Raw genomic sequence first — 23,755 nt, 5'->3', positions numbered from 1 at the left:
GAAACAATATGATTTGACGATATGAGTCAGCTGCACCTTTCCTCATTCCCTGTCACACCCACTGTTGAACTTGAATGCACGTGAAGTCATTACGCACGTGTCACCCATGTCAGCGTGGGAAGATGACCAACTCCTCGAGTTTGCAAGTGATGGCGGGCTGAAAAGTATGTTTGACATAACATCTCTGCTGGCATTCCAAATCAAAGTCAAGGCTAAATATCCTGAGATAGCCACGAAATCACTGAAAACGCCGCTTCCATTTCCAACATATTTCTGCAAAGCAGGGTTTTCTGCAATGAAAACTAAATTGCGGAATAGACTGGACATAAGGAACCCCCTTCGAGTATCGCTGTCTCCCATCACCCTTCAATGGCACCGTCTCGCTGCAGGGAAACAAGCCCGGGGCTCCAACTGATTCAGCGATATTGGTGTGTTGCAATGATTTTATATGTTCATACGGGGAAAATATGTGCTGTGTATTTAATATCCAAACGTTACCTAAAATGTTATGATGCTAATGACTTAAGTGACTTATAATTGACTTACCACTATATTCATGCGCTGTTACATAAAACCTAAAATAACACTAACATATAGTAAAAGCAGGAATGATATAATAAATACACAGCCTATATAAAGTAGAAATAATGTATGTACAGTGGTTTCACTTAACAGAATTGCCAAAAAAGATATGTAGAAAAAAAAATGGGCACATACACGCATGTCATGCATGCGCACATAGGTGCCCGCGCAAGGCTTCATGGTCATTGTAGTCTTTCTCGGGGTAAATGCAACATATTTGACTGCTACTCTTGTCCGTTGGCAACCCTACCCCACCCCTGGTCGGCTGGTCCGCAAGAATATTGTCAATATTAAACCAGTCCGCAGTGCAAAAAAGGTTGGGAACCCCGGCCAAGAGTATAAGATGAGTTATTAACTTCAAACTTTCTGCATTTTCACTCAGAGTTGAACTGCATGTGCATGTAACGACAGCTGCATAACTCATCTCCTTCTACCTTAGGCCACGCACTTATCAATCACCTCTGCTGTGGACCACCTGGAGGTCCAAGATGCTCTCGTTACACACACGTACAGTTCAACTCTGAGTGATAATGCAGAAAGTAGTTAATAACTCATCTCTTCTACCTTAGGCCACGAACTTATAAATCACTCCTGTTGTGGACCACTTCTACAAAGAAGGGATCTGTATGCTCCACGACCGCTGGACTAAGTGTGTACGTGTAGGAGGGGACTATGTTGAAAAATAAATGTGCTAGGTTTTCTAAAATTGACTCCTTCTACCTTAGGCCACAAACTTATCAATCACCCCTCGTACAAGATGTTTTCACCCACAGAACTGCTGCTTTGATTTTTGGCTTCAACGCAGGGACCATAACACCGAACACCAAATACAGTAGATGAAGGTGAAAGTACAAATGAATTACTGTCACATCTGGAAGCAGAGTCTGGGTCCTTGGATGGTGGGAACGGAAGAATATCTCCTGCAAAGGCACAGAAAAGTGGGAAAAGCAGCTTGAGGGTAACAGCTGGTGGAGACAAAAATCAAGGCGGAGTTTCACAGAAACTGTCCCTCAGAAGTGCTGGACTGGAGGTGGCCAAAACTGTGAAGGCTGATATTGATAAACTCAAAGGTCATTGAGGCAGAGATGTAGCTGCTTTGAAGAAAGGGTGAGAACAAAAATGCAGTGAATACTTGAGATGTAGGCAAAGCTCTGTCAACAGCTTCCTTTCAGGAGGGAAAGGATCTGAGGCACACCCGTGTGGAAAGCCTAGTTAATAAGACAGGTACAATAGACAAAGGAACTGGGACAATTAAGCCACCTTCTTACTCTGACTTCTCACGTTTTTTCCCCAGTCCTGAAGAGGAGGCTTGGCCCAAAATGTTGACTGTTTATTCCTTTCCATAGATGCTGCCTGGCCTGCTGAGTTCCTCCAGCATTTTGTGTGTTGCTTACAAGAAGCAGGATAGGATTATAATAGAGGGCTTAATACTTTAACAGCTACAATTGTAATTGTACACTCTGGCCTGTAGATGGCACTAAAAGATAATCTTCAATCATGGTACCGCTAAATAGTACAGCCAGGTAAATCCAACAGCAGCACTTTAGTAAACGATATTTGCCATTACGTATTCAAGATTAATGCTATTTCCAGAACGCAAATAAAGGAGATGAAATATTTGTTACTTGGGATTAAGAATAATAAAAACTATATAACATAGCTTATATACATTGATTGTATGCCCATAAAGTAAAACTCGGCACGTGTGTCTGACTGACAGGAAATGATAAAGTTTTAGTGCTTTGGGGTGGGGGGGTGATGTTAATCAGCCTTATGCTTGGGAAAGTCACTGTTTTTGAGTCTGGTGGTCCTGGTGTGGGTGCTATGTAGCCTCCTCCCTAATGGGAGTGGAATAATCAGTCCATGATCAGGATGCATGGGGCTCCAAGATGTTATCGTCCCTTTTCTAGAACCACTGCATATATGTTAGCAGGTGGGCTGGTGTCGTTGGACAAGTTGGGCAGTTTTGACGACCTGTTAAAGAGCTTTCCTGACCACTGCAGTTTCTGTACCATGTGCATAGCCCAGCTCTCTTCAGAAAGTATATGCATTGTTCAATTTTCCTGATAGTGTAAACTTACCATACTCTCCCAACCCACTCTCCCATGGTTACCCAATTCACTCCCATCCTGGATATTTCATACACACACACACATATCTATCTATCTATATCTATCTATATCTATATCTATATCTATATATATATATATATATACATACACACATACATATATATATACACAGACACACACACATTTATATACATATACATACACACACACACACACAGATCTGCAGAAGCTGGAATTTCAAGCAACACACATACAAGTTGCTGGTGAACGCAGCAGGCCAGGCAGCATCTCTAGGAAGAAGTACAGTCGACATTTTGGGCCCAGACCCTTCCTCAGGACTAACTGAAAGAAGAGCTAGTAAGAGATTTGAAAGTGGGAGGGGGAGGGGGAGATCCAAACTGATAGGAGAAGACAGGAGGGGGAGGGATGGAGCCAAGAGCTGGACAGTTGATTGACAAAGGGGATATGAGAGGATCATGGGACAGGAGGCCCGGGGAAAAAGACAAGGGGGAGGGGGAGAAAAATAGAGGATGGGCAAGGGGTATAGTGAGAGGGGACAGAGGGAGAAAAAGGAGAGAGAGAAAAAGAATGTGTGTATATAAATAAATAACAGATGGGGTATGATGGGCAGGTGGGGCATTAGCAGAAGTTTGAGAAGTCAATGTTCATGCCATCAGGTTGGAGGCTACCCAGACAGAATATAAGGTGTTGTTCCTCCAACCTGAGTGTGACTTCATCTTTACAGTAGAGGAGGACGTGGATAGGTATACCAGAATGGGAATGGGATGTGGAATTAAAAAGTGTGGCCACTGGAAGATCCTGCTTTCTCTGGCGGACAGAGCGTAGGTGTTCAGTGAAACGATCTCCCAGTCTGCGTCGGGACTCACCAATATACAGAAGGCCACATCGGGAGCATCCTGATGCAGCACATCACCCCAGCTGACTCACAGGTGAAGTGTCGCCTCACCTGGAAGGACTGTCTAGGGTCCTGAATGGTGGTGAGGGAGCAAGTGTAAGGGTATGTAAGGGTATCCGATTACAAGGATAAGTGGTCTCATACTCTTGTAGGTTCACATCTGTCCAGTGGCTGATTGTTGTTGATATAAAATCTTTCCAGTATACAAATTCCAGGTACCTCACACCAATTAAGGGTTTCTGTTGAGATGAGCTTCCCATGAACCATAATGTTCTGGTGAATCTTACAACAGACAGGGGTTGGGAAGGGTTCAAGCAACCAGTGGCATAGAATAGTAAAAGGGCAAATGTATATCAAAGTGTAAACGAAAGGGACAAAAACTAATTTGTGTAGCAGCAATTAGAACTGAACTGCAGCCACTGTTCAAGGCTCTTCGCCTTCATGTTTGTACCTGGTTCACCCATCAATCTGCAATAGTTGGCTGCTAGCTCCTAACACACCATTAACTAGGTATTTTAAAACCCATTCCTCATTTTGTTTCAAAGAGAAGAGAAGATGGTGGTGCGACACAATGCGCAGCAGCCACTCCAGAATGAATATCTGTTATTTGTTCAGTAGGATGCCATGCACAATCCTGATTTGATGGAGACGGATGTAAGAAGCACGGGGGAACATCTGGTGAAACTTCTGAAATGCCTGTTTCACTGCCGCTGCTACTGTGCGATCCAGAATCTCTGGAGGGGAAGGCCCCGAATCCTCGACTTTGCCTGTTGCTTGGCGGCCGGGGCCGGGGTCGAAGTGCTCAGCAGTGATGGTGCTCGGTGTTGGAGGCCTGGTCGGAGGCTCGAAGATTTCAGACAGACTCAGTCGGCTGTGGTCAGGTGCTTCCAGGGTGCTGCATCGGCAAGTTTGTGGCAGGGAGAGTTTTTCTTCCTTCTACCGTCTGCATGAGATGATAGGGCTATCGGGACTTTGAGACTTCTTTTTTACCGTGCCCATGGTCTGCTCTTTATCAAATTACGGTATTGCTTTGCACATTTGTAACTATATGTTATAATTATGTTGTTTTTGTCAGTTTTAGTCTTGGTCTGTCTTGTGTTTCTGTGATATCATTCTGGAGGAACATTGTATCATTTCTTAATGCATGCATTACTAAATGACAATAAACGAGGACTAAGTGTCCTCATAATCTAATCTAATCTAATCTAAAATCACCCTTTTATAGAATCTCCTCTAGGCATACAAACATCCAACATTTTTTCTTCTGTCCCAAGTAATCCCAGTTTTTATTGCTCTGCATCCAGTAACAAGATTTTCAAACTATTTTCCCTTCTTTTTCCCCATTTTGCTCTGTTTAAGGTACTTCACTTTCAAGGACTTGACAAATCATGTTCTCAGTACTATTTACTTTTTTAAAATTATTTGCACAGTGTAGCATCTTTTGCACACTGGTTGTCAGCCTTTATGTATAGTCTTTCATAAATTCTCTTGTATTTATTTTCATGTGAATGCCCACATATGGTGACACAAACATAATTTGATAAAATATTTACATTGACCAGTGACCAAACACATCACAGTACTAAATGTTACTGCATAAACTCCTATGAAGTACCTTACATCATGTGTAGTTTAAATGCAAGTATCACCAAGAGGTTTCAGATAACCATGCTTCCCCCCACTCCTTCCCGTGACTCAGCCTCCATTCTCCATGATTCTGAGGATCCCATGACCAGAACCCTACACTCCCCACACAAAATCAAAGGCTCATTCTGCAGTAATACACCCCCCAATTTTCATCATCTTCCATTGCTTCACTAAGAGACAATGTCAGCCCCAAGATAGACTCTGAACCTTTGCCTGAGAAAATCAGGAAATTGGGATCAGCTTGGTGGGCACTGTGGTCAGCATGGACAGATTGGGTTGAAGGGCCTGTATTCATGGTGGATTGCTCAATTGCTGCTTCATTATATTTTAATCATTCACTTCTGTAGTTTATCTTTACCTTCCACATGCAGCACTGAAAATCAATACTTCTGCTTAAATGAAGTGTAAAATCATGCATGCTTTTATAACTCTGCTGTTTCTCCAAGATACAAACAGGTTGCTAAAGGGGTACTGGACATATTGCCAAAACCAAAGGGAAATCGATGAGAAAATATATTAGCCTACCCAAGCTACCATCTTGCCTCTTGCCTGCAGATCAAATCAAGGAGTGTGAAATCTGGAGACCACGACTATCTACAAAGAAATGATCAGTAGCCTCTCAAATCTGCTCTGGCTTTCAAATATAGTTAGACAAGATAGTTGTTTCAGTATTTGTTTTCAACAACCCACATTTCATCAGGTATAAGGAAAAAAATACAGCTTCAAATATATCTACTGACTGAGCAACCAGATTTCTGGGATACACCAAAAAGATTCACAGCCACATGAAATTCCCACTCAACTCAGCATGAAATGGATGATGCTTCATCCTGAAGTAATGACTAATATTTTCAGATTTCTCCATCTGGGAAAATGTGCTCAGCATGTACCCTGTCAACTATCAAAATCCCTAGAATCACCTTCCACATCAAGACAAATCTCCTCTTCAGAATCAATCCCATGTACTTCACACTCCCCTTTCATCTCTTGCATTACATGCTGCACCTACCTGCAAGTTCAAGGACAAGGATTATCTGTTCCTTCAGCATCTCAAGACAATTTCTATTAACACATACAATATGCCAGGGAACATAATTTTAAGGCGATTTGAGGAAAGAATAGGGGGATGACAGAGGCAAGTTATTTTCATAGAGTGATGAGCGCATGCAACACCTTGCCAGGGGCGCTGATAGAGGCAGATACACAAGACATTTAAACTCTTGGGTAGGCATATGGATGATAGAAAAATGGAGGGTTATGTAGGGTTAGACTGTACTTTGAGTAGGTTAATAGGTCAACACAACATTGAGAATTAACGGGCCTGTATTGTGCTACAGTGTTCTATGTTTTTTGTTCTGAAATGCTGGACGAACTCAGCATGACAGGCAGGGGAATGAATGGTTGATACTTCGGGCAGAGACTTTTTAGGACCAGAAAAAAAAAGGAAGAAGCCAAAAAAGGTGGGGGAGGGGAATTCAGCGATAGGCAAGAGGAGGTGAGGGGAAGAGTGGACCAGAGAAAAATTGAAGGAAGAGAGGAACCAGAAGGAGATGATCAGAAAAAGAGAAAAGGAGCAAGAAGGTACCAGAATGGGAAATGGAAAAAGAGAAGAAATTACCAGGTTAGAGAAATCAATATTCATGCCCTTAGGTTGGCATCTACCCATACCTTATGAGGTGCTGCTCCTCCAACCTCAGTCCAGCCTCATCGTGATGGTAGAGGCAGCCACAGACAGACATGTCGGAATGGCAGTCAAATTGAAATGGGATCTCCTGTTTATAATTTTTATTATATTGTTTTGATTGCTCCTAACAAAATCCAATCTATAATCCCTGTTGTAACACCAACAGCCTGCTTACTGTTTACGTCTTGCCAATTTCCTAATTTTCTCACACATTAATTTTCCACATTTTAACCTGCAACTGGCACATTACTGACCTCAACCAAATGACACTGAAAAGTGAGAACCTTCAGCTAACCCAGAGGTAGTTAGTTTTCCAGTTTTGAAAGCTCTTGTCTGTTAACCAAAGTTTAATCCATGTGATTTCCACTTCTTCACCTCATCTTATTTAGTAACCTGGTGCAACACTTTCTGCCTAATCATGTTATAAACTTTTATGCTACCACTTCCTTAATAATGAATTCCAGCAAATTCCCAACAACTGAACTAACAGGACTTTAACTTCCAGCTTTCTCCCTTACTTGAAGCGTTAAGATAGCTCATGGAACTTGAATTGATGCACTGGTTACGATCGTCCATCTCAATCACCTCTTATTATTCTTGGATGCAAGTCCCATGGATTTCAATCTTGACCACTTTCCCTGATGATAATAGTTGCATCCCTCACTCTTTTAGCCCTCAATTACCCAGTTTTGATATGCCCTGAGTGTCATTTATTTTGAAGACTCATACAAAATTTGTTTAATGTTGATGCTATTGCTACATAGGGAATAATTTACTTTCACTTAATGACAAATGAGACCTGAAACTTCGTAAGGTCTCTTCAGAAATTTTAAAATTTCATTTAGAGATACAAGCCTTTCACACCACCTAGCAAACGTGACAAACCCAATTTAATCTCAATCATGGGAAAATTTACAAAGACCAATTAACCTACCCGGTACATCTTTGGACTGTGTGAGCAAACAAAGAGGATCTGGGAAAAAAACCATGCATTCCACATACAAACTCCTTACAGACAATGGCAGAATTGAACCCACACCACTGGGACTGTAATTAAAGGCATCCGTTAAGTCTTGCGAGACCATGGATCTGCGCCTGGAAAGTCACTCTCCAGGGCGCAGGCCTGGGCAAGGTTGTGTGGAAGACCAGCAGTTGCCCATGCTGCAAGTCTCCCCTCTCCATGACACTGATGTTGTCCAAGGGAAGGGCATTAGGACCCATAAGCTTGGGACCAGTGTCGTCGCAGAGCCTTGCTCAAAAATACAACACGCTACCTCGGCTGGGGCTCGAACTCACGACCTTCAGATCGTTAGTCGAATGCCTTAACCATTTGGCCACGTGCCCAATGACTGTAATATCATTACACTAACCATGCTACTGAGCCATCCCAATTTCCACCAGCTGCAGTACTGTTCTGGGAATGAGGGAAAGAAAAAGCACAATAGCCGAAGCACGAAAGCGACAAGGCTCGCTCAATAAAGGCTTCTAATTGTCTTTATCTGTACTCTCAAACCAAAGCCATTGTCTCCTCTGATATGTTTACTGAACTTGATTCTCAAGACAGAACTAACAATCTAGAGCACAAGAATTCACTTATGCCACTATGGTTAAGCATTTAAATCTGGTTAAATAATCAGCAATACAAAGCCATCGTAACACTGCTAATGGAACTGTTGGGATTGTTGTCACACCAAAAAACCAATTCCTACTTAGTCTTCATGTGACTCAGGATCAACAGAAATGTGTTTCTCTGAATTTTCAAGGTCCGTCAGGGAAGGATAATAAATAGCACCCTTGCCAGCATGCCATCAAAATAAATTCTTGTGACCACTCACACACAGTAACAATGCATATGAGAGTCACTGAGTACCGAAGTAGCAAAACTGAACAGAGTATTCAAAAGACGATACATAATTACAATTGCGAAAGCCTCATGCATTGCCAATAATAATTTTGATGGAATGACATCAGGACTTTATGAAGAATTCCAACTGTTCTTCTACACGTCTGAGACCAAACCTGAACCGTATCAGATTGATTGTAAGAATGTGGCAAGCTTGCATGTAGTGGTTTGACTGCATAGTGAATTGATTGGATCTCCTTTTGGGCATGGGCTTTGAAGTATGCACACCTTTTCGTCTCAGCCGGCTCTATTCACTGCTCCCATACTGCAAATTGCTCAGCATGCACTGTTAACTAACATGACTTAATTAAAACATTTAATCATACTACTCCATTGTAGTTCTTGCTCTGCACATATGGAACAAAACCTGTGATTTTACACAAGTTAACACACTGAAGTTCAAGTTTACATGTTCCAGCCTGCACAAAATCCAAAATCCTTAAAACTTAAGGCAACGTGCTATATTCCAACTCTGCCAAGATCTTCTGACCCAGGGCAAACTAAGCAAAAGCGGGATACATCAATCACAGCAATGACCAAGCAATTAAAACTTGGGACTACTACCTAGCACACACCCTGGAAGAAATCACCCAATTTAAATATCTTGCAACTTGATGGATGGACTATTACTAACTGGTTTCAGCTGTACAGAATAGAATTCCCCGAGGTTTCCCCATTTTAACATTAACTCATCAATTTAGGATGCATACTACACTTCACAAAATTATTGTAAACAAAGCTCTTACCTGCAATTTTTCTTCAGGGACATTCAACCAATGGTTAAAGGCTTGTGAAAGTTTGGTTCTCACGTGCTTTCCTTGTTGAAAGAAAATGATTTATTACAATTAGTGGCCAATGGACATCTTTCACATTTCCTCCTTGTAGCTACAAATCTAATACACCCAAACACATGATTTCTTGGACAGTTGTCTCTCCAATATCCATATTCGAGCAGCATGTGTTTCACTGACAATAATTACTTGACCGCACATTAAAGACATTCTCTGGAATGGAAACCTTTTGCAAGGCCTGACATTTATTGGTCACCCTTGGTTGTCTTCTAGATTATGGTAATAGCTCACTTTCTTGAACCTACAAACAAAAGTAACACTCTGATGACACTACCTCCCCAAATAAATAATTGGATTGAATCCAGGTATTCAGTGTTTTCCATAATAATCAATGACAATGAATGGAAATGGTAAGTGATATGGGAACCTTGCCCTCCCAGGTGATTGGGACACTACAGAGTTGCAGTGTCCATCTTGTAGGATGGGCATACTAATCAGCTTAAATGTAGGCCCACTAAAGGACTTCAATGGCTGGTCAGAATCAACAACCTTCAAAGGGAATCAGAGCAGCAAATCAAGCAAGAGCAGATGTTTCCTTCTCCAAAGATGAACTAGTTAAGACATTAATAACAACCCAAAAAATCTACTTTAACAGTAACACACACAAAATGCTGTTGGAACTCAAGTCAGATGGTCTAGGCCCGAAAAGTTGATTGTTTATTCCTCTCAGATGCTGCCAAAACTGTTGAGTTCCAGCAGCATTTTGTGTTGCTCTCAAATGTACAGCATCTGCAGTTATCTCTTAAAATCTTTATTTTAATCATCTTGTTTTCATTCAAATAGTTATACTGATGGAGATTTGAATTCTTCCTCTTCATTACTATGTTTTCTACCTACCTAACACTCCAAACCCATGACGGCTTCCGTACAGTAAGATCTGACCCAGTATTCTTTGGCTATTGCCAAACCCTGCAATGCAAAATGCTTCAGGATGTCTCAGCTTCCGACACGACCACAGGTAACTTTACACCATTGTTCTGAATTAGACAAGAAATACCAGAGGCACTGTAAACTAATTATAGAAACATAGAAAACTTACAGCACAATACAGACCCTTTGGCCCACAAATTTGTCCCAAACATGTCCTTACCTTAGAAATTACCCAGGCTTACCCATAGCCTTCTATTTTTCTAAGCTCCATGCTCCTATCCTGGACTCTCTTAAAAGACCCTATCGTATCTGCCTCCACCACCGTCGCCGGCAGCCCATTCCATGCACTCACCATTCTCTGCGTAAAAAAATTACCCCAACATCTCCTCTGTACCTTCCTCCAAGCACCTTAAAACTGTGCCCTCTCATGATAGCCATTTCAGCTTGGGGGAAAAAGCCTCTGACTATCCACACAGTCAATGCCCCTCATTATCTTGTAGACCTCTACCAGGTAATCCCTCATCCTCCGTCGCTCCAAGGAGAAAAGGCCGAGTTCACTCAACCTATTCTCATAAGGCATGCTCCCCAATCCAGGCAACATCCTTGTAAATCTGCTCTGCACCCTTTCTATGGTTTCCACATCCTTCCTGTAGTGAGGTGACCAGAACTGAGCACAGTACTCCAAGTGGGATCTGACCAGGGTCCTATAGAGCTGCAACATTACCTCTCGTTTCTTAAACTCAATCCCATGATTGATGAAGGCCAATGCACCATATGCCTTCTTAACCACAGAGTCAACCAGCATAGCAGCTTTGAGTGTCCTATGGACTCGGACCCCAAGATCCCTCTGATCCTCCACACTGCCAAGAGTCTTACCATTAAACCATATTTTGCCATCATATTGACCTACCAAAATGAACCACCTCACACTTATCTGGGTTAAACTCCATCTGCCACTTCTCAGCCCAGTTTTGCATCCTATCAATGTCCCAATGTAACCTCTGACAGCTCTCCACACTATCCACAACACCCCCAACCTTTGTATCAACAGAAAATTCATTAACCCATCCCTCCACTTCCTCATCCAGGTCATTTATAAAAAATCACAAAGAGTAGGGGTCCCAGAACAGATCCCTGAGGCACACCACTGGTCACCAACCTCCATGCAGAATATGACCTGTCTACAACCACTTTTTGCCTTCCGTGGGCAAGCCAGTTCTGGATCCACGAAGTGTAGTCACATCCTCAAAAATTCAATCAGGCTCGTAAGGCACGACCTACCTTTCACAAAGTCATGCTGACTATTCCTAATCCTATTATGCCTCTCAGGATCTTCTCCATCAACTTAACAACCTCTGAAGTAAGACTCACTGGTCTATAATTCCTATAATCTCTACTCCTTTTCTTGAATAAGGGAACAACATACACAACTCTCCAATCCTCTGGAATCTCTCCCGACCCCATTGATGACGCAAAGATAATTGCCAGAGGCTCAGCAATCTCCTCCCTTGCTTCCCACAGGAGCCTGGGGCACATCTCATCCAGTCCTGGTGACTTATCCAACTCGATGCTTTCCAAAAGCTCCAGCACATCCTCTTCCTTAATATCTACACGCTCAAGCTTTGCAGTCCACTGCAAGTCATCCCTACAATCGCCAAGATCCTTTTCCATAGTGAATACTGAAGCAAAGTATTCATTAAGTACCTCTGCTATCTCCTCTGGTCCATACACACTTTTCCACTGTCATACTTGATTGGCCCTATTCTCTCACGTCCTATCCTCTTGCTCTTCACATACTTGTAGAATGCCTTGGGGTTTTTCAATCCTTTCTGCCAAGGTCTTCTCATGGCCCCTTCTGGCTCTCCTAATTTCGTTCTTAAGCTCCTTCCTGCTAGCCTTATAATCTTCTAGATCGCTATCATTGCCTAGTTCTTTTTTAAACCTTTCATAAGCTCTTTTCTTCTTGACTAGATTTACAACAGCCTTCGTACACCATGGTTCCTGTACCCTACCATCTTTTCCCTGTCTCATTGGAACGTACCTATGCAAAACCCCACGCAAATATCCCCTGAACATTTACCACATTTCTTCTGTACATTTCCCTGGAACATCTGTTCCCAATTTATGCTTCCAAGTTCCTGCCTGATATTTCCCCTTATTCCAATTAAACGCTTTATTATATCCTACTCAAGTATCAAAATGTACAAGGACAGCACCAGATGACCAACACTGGCTACTCAAACCCTCAAAATTCACAACTTCAGAAAAAATTACAACATTAAAAGTTTCAAATCATTCTTTTGGTCACAATGTAGAAAAAGATCTATGAAAGGGATGATGAAACTATATCCCAAAATCCATGCTACAGTGCATTCATTTAAACAAATTGCATAGTAGAAATAATCTAAGTGACAAGAATAGGTTTCTCATCTGGAAGAGCTTAAGCTGCAATTACCCAGATTCCAGTTTTAATAAATTGGATGTCAGAATAGTTAAATACAAGCTACAATGCATTTTTACTGCACCCAAAAGAAAATAACTTTATTGAGGTCGAAATTGTTATGTGGAGTCTTAAGTCTAAAGTTTGTTTCTAACTTACCAGCTCCAAACTCCTCTATATTTATTTTAAAGATAGCACGTGGAACAGGCCCTTCCAGTCCTATAAGCCACATGGCCCAGCAACCCACTTATTTAACACTAGCTTAATCACAGAACAATTTACAATGACTAATTAACCTACTAATCAGTATGCCTTTGGATTTTGGGAGCACCCGGAGGAAACCCACATGCTTGTACAGGAAAGCGAGGATAAAATTGAACAAAGTTACATGGAAGTAGTCACCCCGATGTTGCAGGAGGCGACACAGGGCAAGATAGTACAAAGGTAGCATTGTTTCCTTCAGTAAAAATCCTGCCTGACAAACCTATTGGAATTCTTTGAGGAGTTTACAAGGGGATGCAGTGGATATTGTATATTTGGACTTTCAGAAGGCCTTTGACAAGGTGCCACACACGAGGCTGCTTACCAAGTTAAGTGCTCATGGTATTACAGGAAAATTACTAACATGGTCAGAGCACTGGCTGATTGGTAGGAAACAGCCAGTGGGAATAAAAGGATCCTTTTCTGGTTGGCGGCCAGTGACTAGTGGTGTTTCACATGGGTCAGTACTGGGACCACTTCTTTTTAAGCTGTATACAAATTATTTTGATGATGGAATAGATGGCTTTGCTGCCAAATTTGCAGATGATACAAAGATTGGTGCAGGGGAAGCTAGCGTTGAGGAAACAGGTAGGATACAGAAGGACATAGATTAGGAGAATGGGCAAGAAAGTGGCAAATGAAACACAATGTTAGAAAATGCGTGTTCATGCACGTTGGTAGTAGAAATAAATGTGTGGACTATTTCCTAAACAGGGAGAAAATCCAGGAATCTAAGACGCAGAGGGACTTGGGAGTTCTTGTGCAGAACATCCCGAAGGTTAACTTGCAGGATGAGTCAGTGGTGAGGAAGGCAAATGCCATGTTAGCATTCATTTCAAGAGGTCTAGAAATACAAGAGCGAGGATGTGATGCTGAGGCTTTATAAGGCACTGGTGAGGCCTCACCTTGAGTATTCTGAACAGTTTTGGGCCCCTCATCTTAGAAAAGATGTGCTGGCATTGGAGAGGGTTCAGAGAATGTTTACAAGGATGATTTGAGGAATGAAGACCATAAGACAAAGGAGAAGTCGGCCATTCGGCCCATCGAGTCTGCTCCGCCATTTTAAAATGAGCTGATCCATTCTCCCATTTAGTCCCACTCCCCCACCTTCTCACCATAACCTTTGATGCCCTGGCTACTCAGATACCCATCAATCTCTGCCTTAAATACACCCAATGACTTGGCCTCCACTGCCGCCCATGGCAACAAATTCCATAGATTCACCACCCTCTGGCTAAAAAAATTTCTTCGCATTTCTGTTCTGAATGGGTGCCCTTCAATCTTTAAGTCATGCCCTCTCGTACTAGACTCCCCCATCATGGGAAACAACTTTGCCACATCCACTCTGTCCATGCCTTTCAACATTTGAAATGTTTCTATGAGGTCCCCCCTCATTCTTCTAAACTCCAAGGAATACAGTCCAAGAACAAATGTTCCTCATATGTTAACCCTCTCATTCCCGGAATCATTCTAGTGAATCTTCTCTGTACCCTCTCCAACGTCAGCACATCCTTTCTTAAATAAGGAGACCAAAACTGCCCACAGTACTCCAAGTGAGGTCTCACCAGTGCCTTATAGAGCCTCAACATCACATCCCTACTCCTATACTCTATTCCTCTAGAAATGAATGCCGACATTGCATTCGCCTTCTTCACCACTGACTCAACCTGGAGGTTAACCTTAAGGGTATCCTGTACGAGGACTCCCAAGTCCCGTTGCATCTCAGAACTTTGAATTCTCTCCCCATTTAAATAATAGTCTGCCCGTTTATTTCTTCTGCCAAAGTGCATAACCATATACTTTCCATACAAGGGTTATCATACAAGGAACATTTGATGGCTCTGGGTCTGTACTCCCTGGAATTCAGAAGGATGAGGGGGGATCTCATTGAAACTTTGAATGTTGAAAGGCCAAGACAGAGTAAATGTGAAAAGGAGTTTCCTATAGTGGGAGAGTCTCGGACAAGAGGGCACAACCTCAGGATAGAAGGGTACCCTTTCAAAACAGAGATGCGAAGAAATTTCTTTAGCCAAAGGGTGGTGAATTTGTGGAATTCAGCTGTGCATGCAGCTGTGAAGGTCAGGTCGTTGGGTGTATTTAAGGCAGAGATTGATATGTTCTTGATTGGACATGACATCAAAGATTAAAGGGAGATGACCCGGAACTGGGGTTGAAGATCAGCAATGATTGAATGGTGAAGCAGACTTGATGGGCCAGATGGCCTAATTCTGCTCCTATGTCTTATGCTCATGGGAAGAACATTAAAAACTTTAGATGACGTTGGAACTGGACGCCAACACCGAGCTGTAATAGCGCACATTAGCCGCTATACTACCATTTGAGCTGAATTGAGTAACCAAAAATCTTTTTAAAAATTTTTTAATATAAATATTTGTTGTCTTGAGAGACTATTCTCCAGGCTACATGCCATGACATTTTGTGGCACATTAACAGCTGTGATCCATGATAATAAAAAAACTCCATTTCATTAACCAACTACATTTTAAGTCTGCCATTACAGGTCTTAGTTCTTATTTTTGCACAATAAAGCTATGCCCTCTCATTTGACTACTGTATCGAAAACATCAATGCAATATAAATCATTGTTTTGCACCCAAAAAAATCAAAAGCAATTTGTAAACATGATTGATGAATGTCACGTGTTTGAATACTTGTCCACACAGCCAGCCATTGCTTACACCATCTGGAAGGTGCATAACAGTTCATCTCCAACATGGTTATACAGGAATGGTGCGGAAACATGAAGCAAATGGAAATCAGAATCAGAATCAGGTTTAATATCACTGATTTGTGTCATGAAATTTATTTTGCAACGGCAGTACAGTGTAATTCATAAAAACTAAAATATATTAAGAAAAATAATTGAATTAAATTAGTGCAAAAAGAGAGCAAAAATAGTGAGGCATATTCATAGGTTTGTTGTTTGTTCAGAAACCTGAAGTTATTCCTGAAAAGTTCTCTCTCTCCCCTGACTCCTGTTCCTCCTCCCCAATGGTAGCCATGAGAAGAGGATATGAACTCACTCATCCTACCCTTAAAGTTGAGGTTAAACAGTTGAATTCAATATTTCACAATACCTCAGAAAGACTGCTAGGCAAGAGTATTAATAAATGACAACAGTGGATTGATGGAGTTAATATACTGAGTAGAATTGAACAAAATTGACTGTATTGTAATTGATCTGACGAATGACCTATTGCCTTGCAGGATGAAAACAAGAATGAAGAGTTAAGGGATGACAGGAAGTTCCAGGTTAAATAGCTCATGTCAGTATAAACCTTGGTTTCACACGGACCATAAAGTCCTTCAATTTGCGGGCAGCAGTGCAGTTCTCTACAGATGTAAAAGTTCTTGCTGCCTTCATTCTTGCACACTACCGTTCTTCAACATGTATTGCCTCTCCAATCTGTGCCTTTCATAGATCTTTCCTCCCTACATTCCTCCAATTAGGTTTCACTCCTTACCAGTGGCTAAATGAGCAAATAAGATCTTACTGTGACTGTGACACAAGCAATTTCCCAACTCAATCTTTCCACAGGCTGTGATATTGTTAACCACATCACCTTCTTTTAATGCCAGATGAATTAGACCAATCTCAAGCAATTTTGCTCTGTTTTGTCTCTTCATTGCACAGGAATTACCTGCAATGTTTTTTTTTCTGCTCCTGTACAATTATCCATCTCAATGATTTACCCTGTGCCTCGTATCTCATATACACACTGCCCCACGAGATAATCTAAAAATTCTGTGCTAGATCAGACCAGAAGAATCCCTGCAGATGCTTTATACTGACCCTTTACAGTCTTCACTACCAAATGCACGAGCCTGCAGGTGAAAACCGCACTCAGGAAAAGCCCATTTGCTAGCCTACAGCTCTGTTTCTACATGCCTGTGATCATAGGCATGTAGAATTAATTGACATACATTTAAACTGATGTACTTTAAAAATGAAAGTTACCTCACTGCAGGTCAGCAGCCTTATTCCTACACATGCCAGTTATAGCAACAAGACTGAAAGGACAGGAAAACTGTACGTTACAGGACATCATTCAGAGGTGGAACACAATTAGATGCATCTGCATCTAACACCCACACATGCCCAGCATGTAACTGTGCTGCAGTCTGTAGCGTCAGTTGAGAAAATGCTGACATAGGTAATGCAGCTGGCAGTTTTCTACAGGAGTATGGCCTATCTCACTGTTGCTGCATCCAGGCCAATGACAGACAGTTCTCAATGATCCTGGTCCCTATAGTTTCAAAATTCTCAGATGACCCAATGACAAAAGCAATCTGCCACTGTGAAAACAGGATCACCCCAGATCCCTGGCTATCAACTTCATCTCCCGCCTGTGAATCATACTGGACAAACTCCACTGTTTGCAACTTTGGTATCATAGCACAGTAAAATAAACTTCCACCCACACTTCCATCATCAGTACCACTAACACTCACGTCCATCTTCATCCTGGCAACTCCCACATGTAACACTACCCATCATCATAACTTGTGGTACAAAGAAAACGCTTTCCTAGCCGCCTGGCCTCACTTACCACCTTCCACCCATTCTCTTCATCCCCACACAATTTTATTCCCCATTCCATTCCAGTCCTGAAGGGTCTTTGCCTGAGTGTCATCTGTTTATTGATTTCCATAGCTGCTGCCTGACCTGCTGAGTTCCTCCAGCATTTTGTGTGTGTTGCTTAGGAAAACGGAAGTGCTATTTGCATGTGACAAGATACTTAAAACAGTGGGGATAACTTCTGGAAACACCAGCAGAAATAGTTCTGTGCAGAATGGTACATGAAGATAATGTTGATGATTTGCAGGTTCAGATTAGATAATAATGGAACAGGGAGCTTATGATCTCACCATCTGAATGTAAGCGCAGCAGTAATGGTGACAGCAAGAGGATGGTGTGGCTAAGTGTCCTGAACCAATTAAAATACAATTTCTCTCAACATTAAGTATCATGTGTGATTTTGATCGGGGACATGGCCTTAAACTGACAGACAGAAACCCAAATGGAAGAATCCAATACGTGCAAGGTTGGCAAGAATTTGGGAGGTTATCAAATAATCCAGGCTCCATCCCCATATTGAATCAACTGCAGCCAACAGCCTCATTCATACATCTCAATCCAACACAATCCTGGGCCTTACGGAGATCTGTTTTTCCAAAATTGTTCCAAATCACACAGGGCCTGCTTATACATTACTATTATTACATAAGATCATCTTTATTTATCACATGCACATCAAAATATACAGTGAAATACATTGTTTGCATCAATGACCATGCTTCTGGTGCGAACAGAGCTTGCCCACAACTTACTACCTCTAACCTCTATGTCTTTTGAATGAGAGGAAATCAAAGCACCCAGAGAAAACCCAAGTGGTTACAGGAAGAAAATACAAACTCCTTACAGACGGTGACTGGAATTGAACCCTGATTGGCTGCGCTGTAAAATGTTATACTATCTGCTATGCTGCAGACCTCCCCAGTCCCAGCTTCCATCCTGCACAGCTTCAGTGAAACAACCTTCATATCTATACTTTCCAATTTGCTTTTTTGCTCAGCAAAGTTTAATTACTCCACCAGCAGGACCTACCATGAGAATTGCCAAGAGCCAAATTCTAGAATTACCTACAAAACCAAGTCTCATCGTTAAAACAAAAAACCTATAGCCAAGGTTTTGATGATCTATTTGAACAAAGTGTAATTTTGTTTTATCACTCATGAAGAATGCTGGTTTTATGATATTAAATAGGGTCACATGAAAGTAAAATAAAAGGCCAAATGCGCTGTTGTTGCTTGTGTTGTTCAGCTGAACATGGAAGGCATGCTATGTTGGTGCTGGAGATATGGCAGCACACGAGGTCTGAGAGCCAGTATAATGGGGAAGAGAGAGGAGTGAGGCAAAGGCTGGTAGATGGATTCCTGGAAGTGTAGCCTGATACCTGAATGTGTAATTGCACAGTCCACAGAGTGATCAGTACACTGCCAATTAGTAGCCCTCTTCCTTAAAGGATAGATTTACCAGACCAGATAAAAAAAAAAGAGCAACAAAACTACTGGTGACCTGGTAGAAGTTTTCTCACATGGATTTGATGATTTTAAGAGGGTCGCTATTTTGCTGCATTGTTATAATTTTAAAACTGTGCTCATTTACACATAGTGTGCCTTGTACCCACACCAAAAAACAAAATAAATGAAGAATCAAAGAGCCAGCTATAGCACACATCTGCTGTATAAAGACAAACTCTGAACTTGGATTTTCTACTGAAGAAATGGAATTCAAGTTCTCTGAAAATTCAGGTCACCATTATATATATTGTGCTGTTCCTCTCCATGCCTTGTGGTGCATCAGACAGCAATCTTTGCCACTTCCTCAGCACTTTGTTTTTTTTTTTTTTATGAGGTCGTGTTACTAGCTTGACACTCAACCCAGCACGGATGGAACGCGTGCAAGGAGCTGGCTGGATTGGAACCCAGGACCATTTGCCTCCAAGTCTAGTGCGGATGCCCCTACACCATCATCTGCCCCTACACCACCATCATAATTTGTGTACTCACCACTAAAATTTACTGCCAACCCAATTAAAAGCACTGCAGAGTGCAGTAGAACACAGATCCATAGTTCTTTGAAAGTGGCATCACAGGTAGTTAGGGTTATAGAGGTTTTGACACATTGACATTCATGATTCAGAGTATTGAATACAGAAGTGAAGATATATTGAAGAGGTACAAGATATTGGTGAGGCCGAATCTGGAGAATTGTGTGCAGCTCTGCTCACCTACCTACCTATCTATAGGAAAGATTAAAGTACAGAGAAAATTTACTAAGATATTGCCAGGACTTGAGGACCTGAGTACAGGAAAGGTTGTAACAGGTCAGGACTTAATTTCCTGGAGCACAGGAAAAATGAAGAGAGACTTGAAGTATACAGAAGTAAGAGAGATAAAGATAGAGTAAATGCACACAGGCTGAGGCTGGGTGAGACTAAAACTGGAGATCACTGGTTTTGGGTGAAAGGTGAAATACCGAAGGGGAACCTGAGGGAAAATTTCTTCACTCAGAGCGTGATGAGAGCATGTAATGAGCTGCCAGAAGTGGTGGATGAGGGTTTGATTTAGGAGGTTTGGACGAGAGGGATATGGGGAGGCTATGTTCCAGGTACAGATCAATGGGACTTGGAAGAATAACAGTTCAGTGTACTTTAGATGGGTCCAAGGGCCATCATGCTCTGTGACTCTTAAAAACCCCCAAGAGAAAATCTGGATCTATCCAAAGTATTTACATACAAACTTCACTTGTCAGCATCAATCCTCTTCACTCTAGTCGCATCTCATGGCATCCATGAACAGATTTGAAATTGGAATGGAACTAGTGAAAGGGAGCTCGGTAATGACACTGGGGAGAAATTGAGTGCTTGTCAGTACAAAGAACTTTTAACTGCTGTTATTGCAGTTATTCTGCTATTTGCCATGATCATACATTCATTGATCTTAAGGATAAAGGTACTTAAACACTATAGGCAGCAAGTTTGCAAATCAATGTGCAATTGATCCCATCATTGAGTTTAAATAAGCAATTTGGGCTTGGTTTGTTGTCACATAGCAAAGTACAGTGAAAAGCTTGTCTTACATACGGTTTGTCCAAGGTCAGCTCACTACACAGTGCATTGAGGTAGTAAAAGGCAAAACAATAACTGAACATAGAAAATAGTGTAACAGCTACAGGGAAAGTAAGGTGAAAGATCAAAGGTCGATGACACGGTCAAGAGTCCATTTTATTGCCAAAGGGAACCATTCATCATCACAACAGAAGGGTAGAACCTATCCTTCAGCCTGGTGGTGTGTGCGTGCCTTCCGCCTTTATTATCTTCTCCCCAAAGGGAGAGAAGAGAGAATGTACAGGATGGGTGGAGTCTTTGATTGTGTTGACTGGCTTCCAGAGTCCATGGAGGGGAGGTTGGTTTCTGTGATGTGTTGAACTATGGCCACAACTGAAGTTTCTTACAGTCACACACAGACCGTTTCCCATACCAGGCCACAATTCACCCAGTAATAATGGTGTATTACTTTTTTTTTTAAAAATTAGATTTGGCAATTGGATACTCCAAATGTGGCATTATGGTTTTGCTGAAGTCAGATTTGTCAAAGGATATTTAACTAGGTGAGTAATCATTTTGCTTATAGCACAGAGTTGAAAGACTAGTTAACCATTATGGATGAGTACTTGCCAAATCAAAATAACTCAAATTCTAAGGACAATCCATCGAATTCTTTGTTCAATAGGAGACACAGATTCTTATTTTCTCATCTAAAAGAGCAGGACTCCATTAGATTAGATTATGAGGCCATGCAGTCCTCTTTTATTGTCATTTAGTAATGCATGCATTAAGAAATGATACAATGTTCCTCCAGAATGATATCACAGAAACACAAGACAAACCGACTGAAAAAACTGACAAAAACCACATAATTATAACATATAGTTACAACAGTGCAAAGCAATACTGCAATTTGATAAAGAACAGATCATGGGCACGGTTAAAAAATGTCTCAAAGTCTCTCGAAAGTCCCATCATCTCACGCAGACGGTAGAAGGAAGAGGAACTCTCTTCCTGCCATGAACTTCCAGCGCCGCACCCTCGAAGCACCCAACCACAGCCGACTCTTGAGTCCGTCCGAAAACTTCGAGCCTCTGACCAGCCCTCCGACACCGAACACCATCTCTGCCGAGTGCTTCGACCCCGGCCCCGGCAACAAGCAATAGGCAAAGCCGAGGATTTGGGACCTTCCCCTCCGCAGATTCTCGATCGCACAGTAGCAACGGCAGCGAAGCAGACATTCCAGAAGTTTTTCCAGATGTTCCTCCATGCTGCTCACGTTTGTCTCCATCAAATCAGGATTATGCACGGCCCCTACTTACAAATATATCATTTCAGAGCAGCCGCGCACGCTGCATCACGACGCCATCTTCTCCTCCCCTCCCCATTAGTACTACAGTCTTAGCATTAAGACTTGGATTTGCATAATAACCTAGGACCTGATGAAGGGTGTAACCGAGTTTAGAATCTCTTGTGTTTCTATATTTGTATATTGTTGCTCACAACTTCAAATTATCCCAAAGCTCTTAACAACCAATAAGAATTGGGTAGATTTTACAAGGAATAGTTGCTGTTGTAAGAAATGCAATAAAGCAACCTCCCACAACCAGGAATCAGATGATGACCAACCCCTTAATGATCTTGACAGGGTTGAATTCTGACTATACTCCATGCTCCTCCTTTGAAGTGGAACGGAATATTTGTATTACTTAAACAGATATAGTCTCAATCCAGAACATCTAAAAAGACAAATGTCAAGTGCCAACCTAACCTTTTATGCTCAAATCCTAGAATGAACTTCAACCTATGAACTTCTGCCCCAGGAGTACGAGTGCTCCCTATTCAGCTTGGTTATAATAATCCGCATCTATGGCACGTTCAATTACTAGGACGGAGAATAAAATTACAGCTTTGTGATTAAGCAGGGAGGGTACTATAGGACCAGACTTGGAGATTTGTTAATGTAGGATGCAGGAGCCATGTATCTATTTTCTGTCATGTGGTAGAAACAAATGAGAATAGTTACATATTCTCAGTAGTTTAGTCAAGTGGAGAATGAGCAAGCCACAGGGAATGATAGTTTTTTGTTGATCGTTAATTGCATCACTATCAATATATTTAAATACATATAGAATGGTAATTTAGCTTGACCACTTAGTTATGCTAATTGGGATTTTATTGAAACTCTAGATCGCTAATTGTGCTTAAATATGTTGGTTCAACCATTGACTTCGTTGCTTTGCTAATTTGAACGTTATATCACTAATTTAGTTTCATTAGCTTTTCATCGCTACAAGATCATTCATCATTGCTGGTTTTGTAAAAAAGGATCAAAAGTACCCTTTTCACTTTGGAATTTCATTATTTCAAAACCTGTCATACACTGTCAATCTCCTGGTTTAGTCTTTCAGTGGTTTTGGTTTGTCTTAAGGTAATCACTACATTTTGTCAACAACAAAAATAGTTACATCAAATGCACACTTCTCTACTGCAATGGAATGTTTGGACCTGTTGGCGAAATTGGAATCACAACACTGAGAAGCCAGAGCAGCTTGTGGCACATAAACAACCTTTTTATTGATTCACACTGTGTATGTGTGTTTTGAATGGTCAGCGCTTCTTGTCCATTGGGTATCGTTGCTCAATCGTGTGGTGTTTGCCTGAGGTTTTGTTGCTTTGTTTTATTGAAGTACTAAAATATACTGGTTGGCAACGTTTTAATTTGAAGGCTGTTGTGTCTGGTCTGGTTTAAGGGCTATGGATACGCGGAGTTTGATTGTTGACTACATTTATTGAATCGAATATCACTGGGGCTAAGGATGAACAAAGTTAATTGTGAGTGGCGCGTCCAGAGAAAGTAATGAGTGTATCAAAGCATGGACTTAGCACCAGCAA

The 23,755-nt window shown here is 41.6% G+C and overlaps 1 protein-coding gene across 8 annotated transcripts in view; it reads right to left on the bottom strand.

Moving 5' to 3' along the window:
* The window catches only part of ggps1 (geranylgeranyl diphosphate synthase 1), a 95,906-nt gene that overhangs the window by 25,628 nt on the left and 46,523 nt on the right, over positions 1 to 23,755 (bottom strand). For 3 of the 8 annotated variants that reach the window (XM_072251039.1, XM_072251038.1, XM_072251037.1), the window contains one exon: positions 9,551 to 9,621. The exons of 2 other annotated variants lie outside the window; for them this stretch is intronic. In XM_072251039.1, the coding sequence (XP_072107140.1) occupies positions 9,551 to 9,621 (71 nt within the window). Of the gene's footprint in view, positions 1 to 9,550; positions 9,628 to 10,492; positions 10,569 to 23,755 lie in introns of those variants that run through there. 3 more of the 8 variants (XM_072251040.1, XM_072251042.1, XM_072251044.1) reach the window with 2 other exon arrangements.

Source organism: Mobula birostris, chromosome 2 (assembly GCF_030028105.1).
Source record: "Mobula birostris isolate sMobBir1 chromosome 2, sMobBir1.hap1, whole genome shotgun sequence".
Taxonomy (NCBI): Eukaryota; Metazoa; Chordata; class Chondrichthyes; order Myliobatiformes; family Myliobatidae; genus Mobula; species Mobula birostris.
This window is presented reverse-complemented; position numbering and strand designations above follow the sequence as displayed.